At 43.1% G+C, this 17,918-nt stretch overlaps 1 protein-coding gene across 1 annotated transcript in view; it reads right to left on the bottom strand.

Annotated features, from left to right (window-relative positions):
* Window positions 1–17,918, bottom strand: part of AGBL3 (AGBL carboxypeptidase 3) — an 85,002-nt gene that overhangs the window by 48,473 nt on the left and 18,611 nt on the right. The window contains 8 exon segments of the mRNA XM_043491308.1: window positions 848–914; window positions 2,634–2,755; window positions 2,902–3,002; window positions 4,382–4,508; window positions 5,321–5,483; window positions 7,660–8,442; window positions 9,152–9,290; window positions 16,676–16,783. Coding sequence (XP_043347243.1) covers window positions 848–914; window positions 2,634–2,755; window positions 2,902–3,002; window positions 4,382–4,508; window positions 5,321–5,483; window positions 7,660–8,442; window positions 9,152–9,290; window positions 16,676–16,783 — 1,610 coding nt within the window.

The following is a 17,918-nucleotide window of genomic DNA, read 5'->3' as shown; positions in this document are numbered from 1 at the left end:
GGGGGCTCAGGGCAGGGTTTGGGGTGCAGGAGGGATGTGGGGTGCAGCAGGGGGCTCAGGGCAGGTTGTTGGGGTGTGAAGTGCAGGAGGGGACTCAGGGCAGAGGATTGGGGTGCAGGAGGTGATGTGGAGTGTGGGAGGGATGCAGCAGGGGGCTCAGGGCAGAGGGTTGGGGTGCAGGACGGGTTAGGGGTGCAGGTTCTGGCTGCAGCGCACAGCAGGGATAGGCAGCATCCCTGCCTGCCCTGGCCCCGTGCTGCTCCTGGAAGCGGCCAGCATGTCCGGCAGTGGCTCCTGGGGTGGGGTGAGACAGGTGGCTCCAATGCATGCTGCCCTCACCTGTGGGTACCACCCCCGAAGCTCCCATTGGCCGCAGTTCCGTGTTCCCAGCCAATGGGAGCTGCAGAGGACGGTGCCATTGGCCGTGGTTCCGCGTTCCCAGCCAATGGGAACTGCTGCCCTCACTCCCTCCCCCAGGGGCCACAGGTGGTTCTGGGAGCAGCATGGGGCCAGGGCAGGCAGGGAGCCTGCCTTAGCCCCACTACGCCACAGGGCTGGGAATTCCATGGGCCAGACTGAAAGCTCTGATGGGCCGTATCTGGCCTGCGGGCAGTTGTTTGTCCTCCCCTGCGACAGATAACACAGTCCAATAACTGTACTTAACACTATTCAGCAGGAGAGTCCAGAGGCATACTCAATTTATTAACTAGCATTATGACTAGTTTATTACATACTTTCACCTCCTGTTTAGCCTAACCACATAAAACTGTTCTTTCAACTCGAGCAATTTCTTTCTTGCTACATCCAGGAAAGAGATCTAAGCAGCTGAGAGAAGTTTATAGTGTACCTGAGTATCTGGTTTTAGCCAGAGTGCAGTTGTATCGTTGGAGTCTAAGCTGTCAGAAACATGGGTACTGTGAAAGATTGAATATTGTTTTATTTCCTTAGTTTTGGACTGGAAAAAATTTTCTGTTGAGTTCATCCATATAATAAGCCAGTGCCCTGCCCTGCCTCTCCCAATACATAGTAACCCTATTAGAAATGCTGCATAGATTGTGGTTTTCACATTTCTCTCATCTAAAGCACACAATCCCATTGTACAGGCTGCAGGACCTGGAGTTAAGCAATATAACAGTGGGGACCTTGATCATGGGAACTACAGGGTTGTCTGACAAACCTTGGTTCCTCAGTACAATCTGATGTGTGCAGATGACATTTCCGATTTCTAGCTAGCTATAATTCTACTTTGCATTTTCACTCTATTTTATATCATTCATCTAATAACATCTCATCTAGTTTTCCATAACTGAGCCTTCTATTAGTTCTCTACCAAGATGCAATGTATTGCAGGCATTAAGATAGATTTTGTATCAAAAAACAAAAAACAAAAACAAAAACTTCATCTGCTTATTATTCACCAAGAGGAGTGAAGACTTCAGCTTTGGGAGGTGTACTTTTTAGTAATTCATAATGCAGAGGGTATTTGGAAGAGGCAGTTTTGTAAATAATGCACTGACAAGGGCCAAGAGATATTTCATTTGCTGTATTAATTAGAAGCATCAAAATTTTCAAAAAATTACAAAATATTACTCCTTGTGAAATGAGTTTGGAGATCTCCGAACTACTCACAATAGGCCAATATCCACATCTCATTAATTACCTGCACAATTGTCACTAATTAACTTGTCAGTTTCAGCAGTGAGATCAATGACTGATTGGGCCCTGGAGATTGAACTCCCACCTGATATCTAGGGGTGGATCATTGAGGGGAGAAGCACATTGCTGGGTCATTGTGGGGAATCTTGTATTGCTATTGCTTATGATGGACCTATTCTATAGCTAAATGGACTACAGGACTTCAGAGTGGCTCCTTTCTATAGCAATACAGTAGAACCTCAGAGTTACAAACACCTCAGGAATGGAGGTTGTTTGTAAGTCTGAAATGCTCATAACTGTGAACAAAACATTATGGTTGTTCTTTCAAAAGTTTACAACTGAACATTGACTTAATACAGCTTTGAAACTTTACTATGAAGAATAAAAATGGTGTTTTCTATTTATTATTTTGGTAGTTTACATTTAACATAGTACTGTACTGTATTTATTTTTCCCCCCTGCCTCTGCTGCTGCCTGACTGCGTATTTCCGGTTCCAAATGAGGTGTGTGGTTGAGTGGTCAGTTTGTAACTCTGGTATTCGTAACTCTGAGATTCTACTGTACATTCATGTACACTGAAGCAAGTGATACACTTTGTCCCTACAGCTAGACTTCTCTGCAAACATGTACAGTCAAAAAATAGTGTATTGATTTACATAACACAGCTGATCAAGTTCTACATCAGTTTACAGTCAGTGCAATTCCATCTTTCCCTAAGAGCCTTCAGAACCCCACACTGAGCTAAATGAGAGCCTAGCTTTCTTTTGTAAGACAGGGCAAAGCTTGTGCAGATAAAGAGGTTCTATTCACAGCCAACTGACCATTAAAGACTCAATCTGAGATTCATATATAATTATCTTCCAGTAATTTCAAAATTAAATTATTGGTAATTATTCTAATGCCTACTGTAGTCCTCTTTACCGAAGTGCACAACAAGGTGGAATACATCTCAGTATGTCTCAATAGTTTTGATTTACCTGGAATCTTTGTCTAACATGGCATCTGTTACAGAAGCATCTGAGTCACAATTAAGATTCTCTGAGTTTGTCTTAACTTCCTGTTTCACCATTTCCTCTAATTCTTTCAGACACAGATAATACTAGGGAAGATCATACACTTAGTTAATAATGAAGTCCATTGCCTTATCAAAACCAATATAGTGTTTGTTGTTATTACTTTACAGAGCGCTACATTTTACCACAGAAATACTTTTATTCCACTAGCTCTAAGAAGGACTTTTCTTACCTTACTCTTGTCTGGATCACAGTAATCCAAGAGGGCATCACAGAAATGGTATCCTATTGACTTTAAGTCTTCAGTGTGGAAGTGAGTGCCCCCTCTATTACCTGAAACATCAACAGAGATACTCATAAATGAAGACATAATGGTCCTGCTCACTTCCTGCAGTGATATTTTCAGCATGGTGGTTGAAAGTAAGTTAAAATTTCTTTGGTTCAAGACTAGTTGCCGCTCCACAAACTTATAATATAGCTCCCAGAAAAACACTCCACCCTCCCAAAGCCCTTGTGAAGGCTGTTGGTTTTCCAAGACATCTTAGAACAGTTTTCTACCCTCTCAATACAAAGCTCAAATGACATGATTATGACATTGTCTTGTTGTTCTTGTGCTCCATCTGACTGAAGCCAGAGTATGAGCAAAACTTCTTGGAATAGATCTGTTGGTCCCCATGCCTTTGATCAAATAAGGAAGTTAGTGCTTCTTAGTGTCCCTCCACCTTTCACCAGAGGTCAGAGGTTCATTCCCTTCTTTCAGGAGTGGCTCACAGTAATTCTCCACACTGGCAGTCAATAAAACCAAAATGACCTTAAATAAAGCACAGCTTATTTAGCATACCAAATAGAAATTAGAAAGAAAAGTCACGTAATTACAAATTGAATTGAATACACTTGTTCATTCTAGAGACTGCACAAAATGTTAGGCCAGCTGTCCAAAAGTTTTGGGATAATAACCACTGAATACCCTATAGCAAAGCTCTGACATTCTAGACTTGGCAAAGCTATGTGTCTCGTCAGCACTCTATCTTGGTCTGTGTGTGATCTTCTCCTTTCTCTGGGCAAGCAAACACCCTCTTTTATAGCCACTATGGCCTCTTCTATACTAAGAAAAATTTGACCTGTACTTGCCCATTGGTGCAACAATGGTGGAAGCTCTTGTCCAGACAGCGTAAGAATGCTGCAGACATGTCCACACTAAAGCTTCCCTATTGCTATTACTGATGGAGCTGCACCTACAGAAAATTCTAAATCCATGTTTTGACACTGTAGACAGTGTCCCCATTCTGAGTGTCTCAGAGGGATGGAATTATATATGACATTACTTTAAACAAAACCAGTTTGGGACTAATAACATTTCTCCTCGCCTCACACCAACTATCCTCAATAAGTAATCTCTCCACTCATTTGTACAATTGTTTCTGGCATATCTATTTCTAGCAATTTCATTTAATTTGGTAGGGCAGGCCCACTAATTAATTATGTATTGGTTTCCAGTACATGTCTGTAATAACTCAGGCCTGAAAGTTAACTTATGCATACCCTGTGTTACAATGCTCACTCTAACTGCATAGAATTTGTCATTTATCTCTGTTAAATAGCATTCTTTGAGGATGGTAGCTAAAACCATCACAGATCATTACTGCATCTGTAAAAACAAACAATCAAAACCAGATTTTGTTTGATGACCCCTACAATCAAAAAGGTCTTACCTAGTTTAGAGCCACAAAAAGTGGCTTCCAAAGTATAGCTGTTGCGGATGCCCATCTTCCACATCACTACTCGACCTGTCCCTTCTTTGCTTTTCTGTACTTTGAAATTGCAGTCTGGGAATGAAAACTTGAAAGAAGGATGTAGGGTCAGTTCTCTGTCTTTTAAGGAGCACCCTTTCCTACTAATGTAGAGATGAAGATACCAGTTTCTTCTTAACCTCACTAATGTGTAAAACTTTCAAGCCCAAATAGGAAAATAGTTAAAGGTTCAATCCATCCTTCTTTCACCCTGTAGTACATAGGTATTGCAGCACACATGGTGCATGACAGTCTTTCAATATTTAGGTACAACAGAGCAGTGGGTGGAATGAGAATCTGTCTTTGATTATACCAGTTTGTTTTACTTTAACAAGGATTTGTAATCCTTACACATGTAACATCTTTTAATACTGCTGTTCATACTATCCCCATTAGTTGAACTAGCATCAGACTGCTAGGCCAGACCCCCAAAGCCTTCATTTCTCTTTTTAATACTAAGATGGTGTGAGATGCATGGTTAGCAAAAGTCTGAATAGCTCTTCTGTCATGGGTGACCAAATCAATAATTTGGTATCCTGGGCCACATGGAGCTTTGGATCACCTCATCATTATTTTCTGAAGAAAACAATTAGACTCAAATGCTACAGTAATAAATCTAGTGTGATGGTTTGTGTGTTGTGGTATTATTGAATTGCTTAATCCCTATTGGTTTAGAGAACGGATCTGTTGTGTTTTAGCCAATCAGAAGTCTTTTTATCAATAAAAGCACAATCTTGTAATGCTTAGTACCTTTACAAATAAGTTTGTTTACAACTGACTGACATTTTAGCAAATCAGATTGGCTTACACAGATTTCATTTAGTATAGTAAAGGACTATTTCAAGTTAGCGACTTGCTTACCTTATCTGGGCAGTTCTTGCTCATCATGAGAGGAAAGATGCGTTGGTGCAAGCATGACACTTCCACTTGCTCCCCAACCTCACAGCCATACATGAAGACATTCTCTTTTCTGCTATGACCATGAAGATCACAATACAGGAGAATGTCACGCTCCTCCATCACTCTGTAACAAGAGAAGAAACAATATTTTACTATAAATTCTTTTTTTCTGCATCAGCCAGGGCTGATGGGTTGCAGCAATCTTCATAGGAATAATTAAATAAACATATGCTTAGCTTTAAGTATATGAGTAATCCCATTGATTTCAACAGGATTACTCATGTGCTTAGAATTAAGCATCCATTTAGGGTGCTTTGATAGATCAGTGCCAAATAGCTCAGCACCTTGCAAGATCAAACCCAAAAAGTGTGCCATGGCTTAGTAACAACAGGATCCAAGGCTGTGCATCAGAACTTTGTGTTCATTTTATGAAAACAGTTATAATGGATCAATCATTCTTCATGAGTCCAAAAAGCTGGGAGTCATTATTTTTAAAAATGTGGGTAACTGAACTCTATTCTTTTTTAGATCTCATTTCCTTGATCTTCCTTTCTTCAACAACTATTATCTGGGTCTTCCCTTCCATCTCCACATTTCCCTTCCCAAATACATTCACCCTGGCAAATTTCCCCTCCAGTCCTATCAACCCTCAGGACTAGGAATGATCTTCAGCCACTTCAGATGTATATTAAAACAATTTGTAGTATTGCATCAGGATGCTACTTTTATGTTTCTTCTTGTATGCCACATCATATGCAAGGCACAATCTTGAGACTTATAACACACTACTAATATATAGCACAGAACTGTGTAGCCGATAGCTTTTTCCCCATTCAGGGCAAAAGAAGTATCAGTTTCAAGAATCAGTTTTTTGCAATATTGCAAGTTTTGGAATACGCTGCATTTTGTCTATAATTTTTTAAAAGAAACTTTGCAAAACTACACAAGTTTTGAAAAAAAAAAAGGGGGATTTAACACATTCCCAAAAAGCCAGTTCCAGTAGGATTTCATGCAAGTGATGTGATATCATCAGAATCATTCATGCAGGGCCATCACTCTGCATTGAAGTTGGCAATTTATGATGGATCAAGAAAGAAAGGGAAAAAAAGGATTACCCTTTTTTAGGTGATAATGTACTAAATGTGAGTCTAGATATTTGGGGTATTTCAGCACATTTTTCTAAATGTATTTATTTTTATATTTTGCTATACCAGTTGCCTTTAAACTGTAAAACTGTGATGCAGGGTGAAGAGAGTGTTTTTCTGCTACACAACTTTGCAAAAGACTAGCCTTTATCCATCTATCATAAAAAATTTTGTCCTCTCTCAAATGTATACAAGTTGTCTCCTATGGGAGAACAGTCAATTTTGTTCTCTAGCAGGCTTCAAAGTCCTTCCCCAGAGTCATCAGAAACTCTTGAAAGGGTCAGTATTAGATAGGCCAGAATGGAAATAAGTAAAAGTCAGTGTTTGAATTTGAACTTCTTTGAATATTTTTCTAATGGAAAGGTGGTAAGTTAGAAGGATTCTTGTTTGAAGAATGGAGAGGCACAAAGGGAAAGTGCTTATGATTAAACAAATGAGAATCAAAACATACTGTAAATGACATTGTAGATTAAATATTAGCTTTACCAGCACTGATAGACTCCTTTCAAAGCTAAAGCCGTTAGAAGAACCCAGTTACATAAGCCAAACCTGAATGGTGACCCTGCGTATGAAGTTATATGTATAACTAGATGACTAGATGTCTGCACTGCATAAGGAAGTGAAGCATTAGAAACCAAACACATTTATACTCAAATATACAGTAACCTTGATAGGACTAGTAGTCAAATACAAGGTTGAGATCCACTCTGGAATTGGCTCACTTTAGGGCACTGTCTTGCACCAGTGAAGCTGGCAGATATTTTGCCACTGAATACAATGGGAGCAGAATTAGGGCCTTCATCTGTAAATACTGATGGGGGGGGGTAGTGAGGAGAAGGGCTATGAAAAAAAATCACTTTCTGTTCTGGGGCTGATAGTTCCCTGAAAAATTCTCCTTTGCTACCCAAGATATCTTTTTCATTCCCTGTATTAAAGCTATATTACAGGGTGCTGTGCAACAGAAGAACATTGCAAACTACAATAAAAACTCAAGCTTCTTAGAATTTAAACAAATAATACAAACTGAATGGGTTAAATATGAGATGAGAGACAATAAATATGAGGCAAATATAGTGCAAACATTGGTTATGCTAAATAACACACATTACGAATAGAAAGGTTTTTTTGTTCTGAAGAGAGGAGAGATGATGTTACCTTCTGATCATGTTCCGGGTGTACCAAACAGAAGGAAAAGATTCCTTCAGGTCTGATGTGTAATTACGATTTAAGTCCTGACCTGCTAAGGAGCAGCGATAATTTCCCACAATCACACCATCTGGGTTCAACATTGGTACTACTTTGAAGACAAAAATGTCACGGAGCAACCGAGCATCGCCTGAGTTGCCCAGAATGTAATCCAGAAAGCCTTTCATTATCCAGGAGCTGTTTGTTTCGCCTGGGTGTACCCTCGCAGTCAAAATCACAGCTGCCTTACGCTTTGCCTCCTTGCCACTTTCTGAGGGACTGGTGATGGTTAAAACATACACTATATTTCTTGCTAGTGAATGGCATAAGATGCGGATCTTACAAAACTTGGACCTCACTGGATCTCTAGAGATGGCTGCCAGGTAGTCCTGCAGGTTGGAATAGGTGTAAGGATAGCAATGGGCAAAATAGCAGGTGTCTCGATCATGTGGGAACTGGAATGTCCAAGTGAGTGAGAAATACTGATGCCCATCTTGGCCAAGCTTGTTTTTGTAATACTTGATTTCATCTCCTGTCCTTTGCCAGCCAACTCGGTGTATCTTCGCATCCACTTCTGAGTACAACAGTGGACGCATACCATGGTTGTACAGGCTGGTGGGCTTGGTGAAATTGACAATGGTAAAACGATAAGGTATTCCTGCCTGAGTGTTGGTTACTTGGAAGTAGTACCACTGAGTGTGTCTAGTTGTGTAGAGGTCAGTGCGCAGTGTCAGCTGGTATTCGAATTCACTACTGGTGTACAGAAAGAAGACAAGCATTTTTAATGCTGGTTACCACAGAAATACATTACAGACTCAAATCATGCTGAGGACTGTGGGACAGAGAAGGAAGTCCTCCAACATCATGAAAAAGCACTGTACAATTAGCCATGTTGGAAGTGTGGGGGCATTTCCACTTTCGTATAAACAATCAAAGCATAGGCTGCTGCTAGGGTCAGGATGTCAGACTAGATGGAATGCGTCAGTAATATAAACACCACATTCCTTTAGTGCTTACGTAAAATAATTAAAATATATGACCAAACCAAGGCTTTTTTTAAAAAAAATCTGTGCAAAAACTTCACTAAATTAAAAAATATTGTCATCTGTAAAAAAAAAAAAAGTGTGAATGTGTGTGAACTTATGCAGGTAGGGTGAAATTTATAGCTGTGCTGAGGGCCTACATCACCATTTTGAAGCTTCACTGGTAACACCAGTAGTACATAGTTCTTGCCCAGACCCTTTGTACAGAAGTGAATTTCACCTATAGATAATATTTAATGCCATGGAACAGTTATGAGATTGTTCCATTTGAAGTCCACATGAAGATATTCTTAGGGCTTATTCTGTTAGTGTAATTCAGGGTGCAGGCCACAACGACACCCAGGGTACTTACAAAGGCGTATTTGACTTCAGCTGGTGCCTACGCTACCTCAACAAAGAGGAAAAGATCATAAACCTACATCTTGACCACCTTTTGCAGATTCCCACTCTCAAAACGTGCTTCAAAGATCAAAGTGTTGTCCCAGTCTTGAGCGATGACCTGCTTCGAGGGGTAGCTACCCCCTACTCGAGAATACACAAAACAGGATTCCTCGTTAGCTAGTGAAAGGAGCAGAACATACATATTATTCAGTTGTGAATAATTGTCAGCAATGCTTAAAACCTTTTACAGAAATTACACACTTGATTTTCAGGGCATATCTAGGGTAAATTTTAAAAGGAGTTGTGCAAAGTTTTAGCCACTCCTTCCGAATGCCTTTCAATCCACCACATGGCTAAAACATCACCATTATGCTTTGAAAATTCATTTGTTTGCTATTTTTTGCTATTACTATAAAGCTCCCTTTTTTACTTATAAATAGTCTCTGTATTAAATTTAACTTGTTTACAAGTGACAAGCTAATGCATTAACCCACCAGTTCCCAAAATGTGGCCAGAGAGAACTTACCGTTCACATAGTTTTAATTTGCCTTCTTTATTATAGCTGCTAAATCAGATTAAAAGAAACTATTTTTTTCCCATTATTACTTTCTATGTATGCAATTGCTGTAGTTACACAGGGATGTTATACAATCATGAACTAGAAAGGAGATGGTCTGTGCTATCATTACTTGAAGGGGTGACGTCCATGAGACAATTTCTCCATTAAGATATGATCCATGCTATAACAACATTTTAACTCCCTGCATCAACCCATCTCACTACTTATACTTTGGTTCCCCTCCTAAAACCTATTGTGCACTGTTTCTGGCAAAAGAATAGTTACCATATCCAGCCAAGAGATGACTGGGTGTATTTCAATCCTAAAATCCTGATTCAGCAAAGCACTTAAGCATGTGCTTAATGCCCATTGACCTTAATGTAAAGCACATGCTGAAGTGTTCAGAACTGGAGCCTAAATTAAGTGATTCCTATCCAATATAAAGCAACTTGAGATTTCCCTTGATGGAAAGCTCTATACACACTGAAAGTTTTATAAAACCTGCCTCCTACTTCTATTATTGTTACTAGGAGCTATGCACAAAAATCCATTAATCATTATAAAGACCTTACATTTAAATAGGACCTGTCATCCCAACGCACATTACAGCCATAGACTGATATACAAAATATACAAAGAATATCACTTCATTCACTGCTCAAACACTGCTCTGTCCAGACTGAAATGTGGCAATCATTTAACAGCCCACAGAACACTAGGTGAGTGAGGCAGGAAATGATAAATACAATTTCCAAACTGTAGGTGGAATTTTATTAAGCAGAATGTAATTATTCAAGTGGGTATTTGACCAGGACAGCAGGATTAAAACCCCATCTGTTGGGATATGTCTACACTACAAAATTAGGTCGAATTTATAGAAGTCAGTTTTTTAGAAATCGTTTTTATATAGTCGATTGTGTGTGTCCCCACACAAAAGGCTGTAAGTGCTTTAAGTGCATTAACTCGGCGGAGTGCTTCTACAGTACTGAGGCTAGCATTGACTTCCGGAGTGTTGCACTGTGGGTAGCTATCCCACAGTTCCCGCAGTCTCTGCTGCTCATTGGAATTCTGGGTTGAGATCCCAATGCCTGATGGGGCAAAAAACATTGTCACGGGTGGTTCTGAGTACATGTCATCAGGCCCACCCTCCCTCACTCCCTCCGTGAAAGCAACGGCAGACAATCGTTTCGTGCCTTTTTTCCTGAGTTACCTGTGGAGACGCCATACCACAGCAAGCATGGAGCCCGCTCAGCTCACTGTCACCGTATGTCTCCTGGGTGCTGGCAGACGCAGTATTGCATTGCTACACAGCAGCAGCAACCCATTGCCTTGTGGCAGCAGATGGTGCAATAGGCCTGAAAACCATCCTCATCATGTCCGAGGTGCTCCTGGCCACCTCGGTAAGGTCGGTCAGGAGCGCCTGGGCAGATATGGGTGCAGGGACTAATCAGGAGCGACTCAACCAGGTCATTCTCTTTAGTCCTGCAGGCAGTCCTATTGTACCATCTTATGGTGAGCAGGCAGGAGATGTGGATGGCTAGCAGTCCTATTGCACCATCTGCTGCCAAGCAGCCAGGAGATGTGGATGGCTTGCAGTCCTTCTGCACCGTCTGCTGCCAGCCAAAGAGGTAAAAGATAGATGAAGTGGATCAAAACAAGAAAGAGACCAGATTTGTTTTGTATTCATTTGCTCCCCCCTCCCTCCCTCCATGAAGTTCTGCCTGAAATACCAGAGGGAGGGATAGCTTAGTGGGTTGAGCATTAGCCTGCTAAACCCAGGGGTTTGAGTTCAATCCTTGAGGGGGCCATTCTTTGTGACAGTTGTTTTTGTTTCTCCTTGATGTAAAGCCAGCCCTTTTGTTGATTTTAATTTCCTGTAAGCCAACCCTGTAAGCCATGTCATCAGTCACCCTTCCCTCCATCAGAGCAGCGGCAGACAATCATTCCGCGCCTTTTTTCTGTGCAGACACCATACCACGGCAAGCATGGAGCCCGCTCAGATCACTTTGGCAATTAGGAGCACATTAAACACCATGCACATTATCCAGCAGTATATGCAGCACCAGAACCTGGCAAAATGAAACTGGGTGAGTAGGTGATGGCAGTGCGGTGACGAGAGTGATGAGGACATGGACACAGACTTCTCTCAAAGCACGGACCCTGGCAATGTGGGCATCATGGTGCTAATGGGGCAGGTTCATGCAGTGGAATGCCAATTCTGGGCCCGGAAAACAAGCACAGATTGGTGGGACTGTAGGGTTGCAGGTCTGGGATGATTCCCAGTGGCTGCGAAACTTTCGAATGCGTAAGAGCACTTTCACGGAACTTTGTGACTTGCTTTCTTCTGCCCTGAAGCACATGAATACCAAGATGAGAGCAGCCCTCACAGTTGAGAAGCGAGTGGCAATAGCCCTGTGGAAGCTTCCAGTGCCAGACAGCTACCGGTCAGTTGGGAATCAATTTGGAGTGGGCAACTCTACTGTGAGGGCTGCTGTGATGCAAGTAGCCAACACAATCAAAGATCTGCTGATATCAAGGGTAGTGACCCTGGGAAATGTTCAGTTCATAGTGGATGGCTTTGCTGCAATGGGATTCCCTAACTGTGGTGGGGTGATAGACGGAACCCATATCCCTATCTTGGCACCGGAGCACCAAGCCATCGAGTACTTAAACCGCAAGGGGTACTTTTCAATAGTGCTGCAAGCAATGGTGGATCACAAGGAATGTTTCACCAACATCAACATGGGATGGCCGGGAAAGGTACATGACGCTCGCATCTTCAGGAACTCTGGTCTGTTTCAAAAGCTGCAGGAAGGGACTTTCTTCCCAGACCAGAAAATAACCGTTGGGGATGTTGAAATGCCTATAGTTATCCTTGGGGACCCTTCCTACCCCTTAATAACATGGCTCATGAAGCCATACACAGGCAGCCTGGACAGTAGTCAGGAGCTGTTCAACTACAGGCTGAGCAAGTGCAGAATGGTGGTAGAATGTGCATTTGGATATTTAAAAGCACGCTGGCGCAGTTTACTGACTGGGTTAGACCTCAGCGAAACCAATATTCCCACTGTTATTACTGCTTGCTGTGCACTCCACAATATCTGTGAGAGTAAGGGGGAGATGTTTATGGCAGGGTGGGAGGTTGAGGCAAATCGCCTGGCTGCTGGTTATGCGCAGCCAGACACCAGGGCGGTTAGAAGAGCACAGGAGGGCGCGGTGCGCATCAGAGAAGCTTTGAAAACCAGTTTCATGACTGGCCAGGCTACAGTGTGAAAGTTCTGTTTGTTTCTTCTTGATGAAACCCTTCACCCCTTGGTTCCCTGTAAGCTAACCACCCTCCCCTCCTCCCTTCGATCACCGCTTGCAGAGGCAATAAAGTCATTGTTGCTTCACATTCATGCATTCTTTATTAATTCATCACACAAATAGGGGGATAACTGCCAAGGTAGCCCAGGAGGGGTGGTGGAGGAGAGAAGCACTGGGAGGGGTGGTGGAGGAGGGAAGGACAAGGCCACACAGCACTTTAAAAGTTTAAAACTTATTGAATGCCAGCCTTCTGTTGCTTGGGCAATCCTCTGGGGTGGAGTGGCTGGGTGGCCGGAGGCCCCCCACCATGTTCTTGGGAGTCTGGGTGAGGAGGCTATGGAACTTGAGGAGGAGGGCGGTTGGTTACACAGGGGCTGTAGTGGCAGACTGTGCTCCAGCTGCCCTTCCTGCAGCTCAACCATACGCTGGAGCGTATTAGTTTGATCCTCCAGCAGCCTCAGCATTGAATCCTGCCTCCTCTCATCACGCTGCCACCACCTTTCAGCTTCAGCCCTCTCTTCAGCCTGCCACTTACTCTCTTCAGCCCACCACCTCTCCTCCCGGTCATTTTGTGCTTTCCTGCACTCTGACATTGTCTGCCTCCATGCATTCGTCTGTGCTCTGTCAGTGTGGGAGGACAGCATGAGCTCAGAGAACATTTAATCTTGAGCGTGGTTTTTTCGCCTTCTAATCTTCACTAGCCTCTGGGAAGGAGAAGATCCTGTGATCCTTGAAACACATGCAGCTGGTGGAGAAAAAAAGGGACAGTGGTATTTAAAAAGACACATTTTATAGAACAATGGATACACTCTTTCACGGTAAACCTTGCTGTTAACATTACATACATAGCACATATGCTTTCGTTCCAAGGTCGCATTTTGCCTCCCCCCACCATGTGGCTAGCCCCTTCCCCCTCCCTGTGGCTAACAGAGGGGAACATTTCTGTTCAGCCATAGGCAAACAGCCCAGCAGGAACAGGCACCTCTGAATGTCCCCTTAAGAAAAGCACCCTATTTCAACCAGGTGACCATGAATGATATCACTCTCCTGAGGATAACACAGAGAGATAAAGAACGGAAGAACGGATGTTGTTTGAATGCCAGCAAACATACACTGCAATGCTTTTTTCTACAATGATTCCCAAGTATATGCTACTGGCCAGGTGTGGTAAAGTGTCCTACCATGGTGGACGGAATAAGGCTGCCCTCCCCAGAAACCTTTTGTAAAGGCTTTGAGAGTTCATCCAAGAGAGCCGCAAATGCCAGGGCAAATTAATCATTAAACATGCTTGCTTTTAAACCATGTATACTATTTTAAAAGGTACACTCACCAGAGGTCCCTTCTCTGCCTGGCGGGTCCGGGAGGCAGCCTTGGGTGGGTTCAGGAGGTACTGGCTCCAGGTCCAGGGTGAGAAACAGTTCCTGGCTGTTGGGAAAACCGGTTTCTCTGCTTGCTTGCTGTGAGCTATCTACAACTTCATCATCAACATCTTCCTCATCCCCAAAACCTGCTTCCGTGTTGCTTCCATCTCCATTGAAGGAGTCAAACAACACGACTGGGTAGTGGTGGCTGAACCCCCTAAAATGGCATGCAGCTCATCATAGAAGCGGCATGTTTGGGGCTCTGACTCGGAGTGGCCGTTCGCCTCTCTGGTTTTCAGGTAGGCTTGTCTCAGCTCTTTAAATTTCATGTGGCACTGCTTCGGGTCCCTGTTATGGCCTCTGTCCTTCATGCCCTGAGAGATTTTGACAAATGTTTTGGCATTTCGAAAACTGGAATGTAGTTCTGATAGCATGGATTCCTCTCCCCATACAGCGATCATATCCCGTACCTCCCGTTCAGTCCATGCTGGAGCTCTTTTGCGATTCTGGGACTCCATCATGGTCACCTCTGCTGATGAGCTCTGCATGGTCATCTCTGCTGATGAGCTCTGCACTCATCTGCAGCTTGCCACACTGGCCAAACAGGAAATTGAAATTCAAAAGTTCGCGGGCCTTTTCCTGTCTATTTGGCCAGTGCATATGAGTTGAGAATGCTGTCCAGAGTGGTCACAATGGAGCACTCTGGGATAGCTCCCAGAGGCCAATACTGTCTAATTGCGTCCACAGTACCCCAAATTCGACCCAGCAAGGCCGATTTCAGTGCTAATCCCCTTGTCAGGGGTGGAGTAAGGAAATCGATTTTAAGAGCTCTTTAAGTCGAAAAAAAGGGCTTCGTTGTGTGGACGGGTGCAGGGTTAAATCAATTTAACACTGCTAAATTCGACCTCAATTCCTAGTGTAGACCAGGGCTTGTGAAAAGTGCCCTGGGTCTTTAACACCTTCTATGATTACCTTAATCCCCAAGAAACACACACTCTTTATAACATGGTTTGTATGCAGCAATAAAGATTTCAGGGGTTAATGACTACAACTGATTGAAATCTTGGTTTCACATAATATCCAAAAGAAGGTGTTTTCAGCAACAGAGCTCCCCTAACACTATTGTGGTTCAGAAGAGAATCAGAAAACAGAGTACCACCAAGTGAATCAAAAGTACCACTGCCAGCAGCAATTAGCTATCCCCTTAGAGATCTGTAGTTAAGTAGTCCCCCAACCTGACTCTGTTTAACTTAAGAGAGTTGACAAGGTCATAGTATAAAGTGATAAGTTGCAAACAAGATACTAAGAGTCTACTGCCAACATGTATCTCCAGTTTTATCTCTGCAATTACGGAGGAAAATCATTTTTGAACGTTCATACTCTCTTTGCTCAAATATTATGAAAACATCACTAGAGAGAGATTAATTAACAAACTAGTTTCAGGCTATTTCCCACTGATGTTCAGAAACTGCTTGAACTACACTTTTAAAGTTGTTAATAACAAAGGTTAAGATTTTGTCTTGGTTATTTTTAGTAAGTCACAGATAGGTTGCAGGCAATAAGCAAAAATTCACAGAAGCCCTGACCTGTCCCTGACTTTTACAAATAATGTGGTGGGACAGAAAGGGCCAGGGGGGAAGGAATGACACTGGATCTAAATGGAGGGGACTGACAGCCTCAGCCCCACTGCCACGAGGGGGCACTGCCCTGGCTCCAGACCCTACCAAAGCTGCAGGATGGAGGCACACAGCAGTGGCTCTGGCCCCCGCCAAAGCTGGGAGGCATGGGCACCCAGCACCAGTTCTGGCTACAGAAGCAGGGGACAGTGCGAGGAGAGGGGGTGCACAGGCCCAGCTTCAGCCGAAAGAGTGGGGGGCTGGGATAGCGGGCACACAGCGTCGGCTGAAGCTGCGGGTTGGAAGAGCACAGCCATGGATCCAGCAGCAGCTCCGAGGAGGGCGCACAGCCCCTGCTCCAGCCAAAGCCATGGGTCCAGGATGCACAGCCCTCACTCTGCCTCCACTGCTGACAGCTGAAGCCAAAGTCATGGAAGTCTGGTAAAGTTACAGAATCTGTGACTTCCCTGACCTCCGTGACTAAATCGTATCCTTATTAATAACATAAGCAGAATCCATGGATGGGGAGAGAGCTCTAATTTATTTCTATTGCTTCAGATATAAAAGCTTATCCAAAACTCATTAAAATCATGGGAAAGACTCCTATTGACTTAAATTGGCTATGAATCAGGCCCTCCCAAAATAAAAGAAACCCAGTCAATCAAAATGGGTGCCAAAATTACATGCACCTTGTAATAACATTTCACAATTTGCTCCCACCTTCATCTGCTAAATAAACCACCGTGTCCTCTCTGGGATATTGGAACTGTGGCTCGAGCTCCAGGCCCGTTGGATGGTACAGTGGCTCAGGCTCACGGGGAATCCAGTCTGAAAAAGAAGAGACAGAGAGAGAGCTAAACTACAAAGAGTGTCCACCACAAATGAAGGCTCTGAAAGCTGCTCCTTGATTCTTCTCCCTGCTTGTCAGGCAGCAACTTCAAAATGGTTTGTGGTAGGAATAAGTGAATCATGCCTTTTGGAAGATCAGAATTTTTCCTAGGTTTATACAAGGGTTTTATCAGCTCATACTTTACCTTGATAATTTGCCTTTAAAAACATCATCTGAGTGGATGTCATGTTTTGGGGTGCAATTCAGACCAGTAAGAAGTTGTATCACTGCCTAACCTGTAACCGGGGGGCCTTAAATGCTCTGCTACTGTGGCTCAGAGCCCAGACACCAACAGCCAGCAGATAAGCATACAGTTCCATGTGTGTGTGCTGGGCAGCTCTGGTTTAGCACTTGGACCCCAGCAGCCTGCCTAAAATACAACATCCCCACTCTTGTCTCCACCAGCCTTGGTTACTATTTACAATACATTCCCTGTCCCAAATTTCCCCCAAACCATCTGCCCTGTAGTGTCCAGTCTTCTCCTGGAACTCAGAGAAGTAATAAGTTTCTTTGCACCTTTAAAGAGACAAAAACACCGGTTATTACTTAAAGTGGAGTTAATAATTATTCAATTCAAACCCAGCTCTAGATTGGTTTAGATTATAAATAAAACAAGCGTATTAACAAAAAGAAAGGTTGTAAGTGAGTTCAAGTTCAAGAGTTGAAGACAAAATGGTTACAAGCAAATAAAAGTAAAATATGCTTTATAGTGGCTAAGGGCTTTCTACACTTGAAATTCTACGGCAGAACAGCTGCAGTGCTGAAGCTACAACACTGTAGCACTTCAGTGTAGACGCTATCTGTGCCAATGGGAGCGGTTCTCCCATTGGCATAGATAATCCACCTCCCTGAGAGGTGTAAACTAGATTGATGGAAGAATTCTTCCATTGACTTAGTGCTATCTACACCGCAGATTAGGTTATTTTAACTACTTCACTCAAGGGTGTGGACTTTTCAGAAATATAGCTGGGTCAAGCTACCTTTTTAGTGTTGACTGGAACCAAGACTTAACTCAACAAGCTACAGCCTTGGTTCAAGGTAGATTTCTTAGCAATCTCCTTCTTTCCAGCCGTG

The sequence above is a fragment of the Dermochelys coriacea genome, chromosome 1 (assembly GCF_009764565.3).
Source record: "Dermochelys coriacea isolate rDerCor1 chromosome 1, rDerCor1.pri.v4, whole genome shotgun sequence".
NCBI classification, from domain to species: domain Eukaryota; kingdom Metazoa; phylum Chordata; order Testudines; family Dermochelyidae; genus Dermochelys; species Dermochelys coriacea.
The sequence above is the reverse complement of the archived record's forward strand: the minus strand, read 5'-3'. Positions and strand labels throughout refer to the sequence as shown.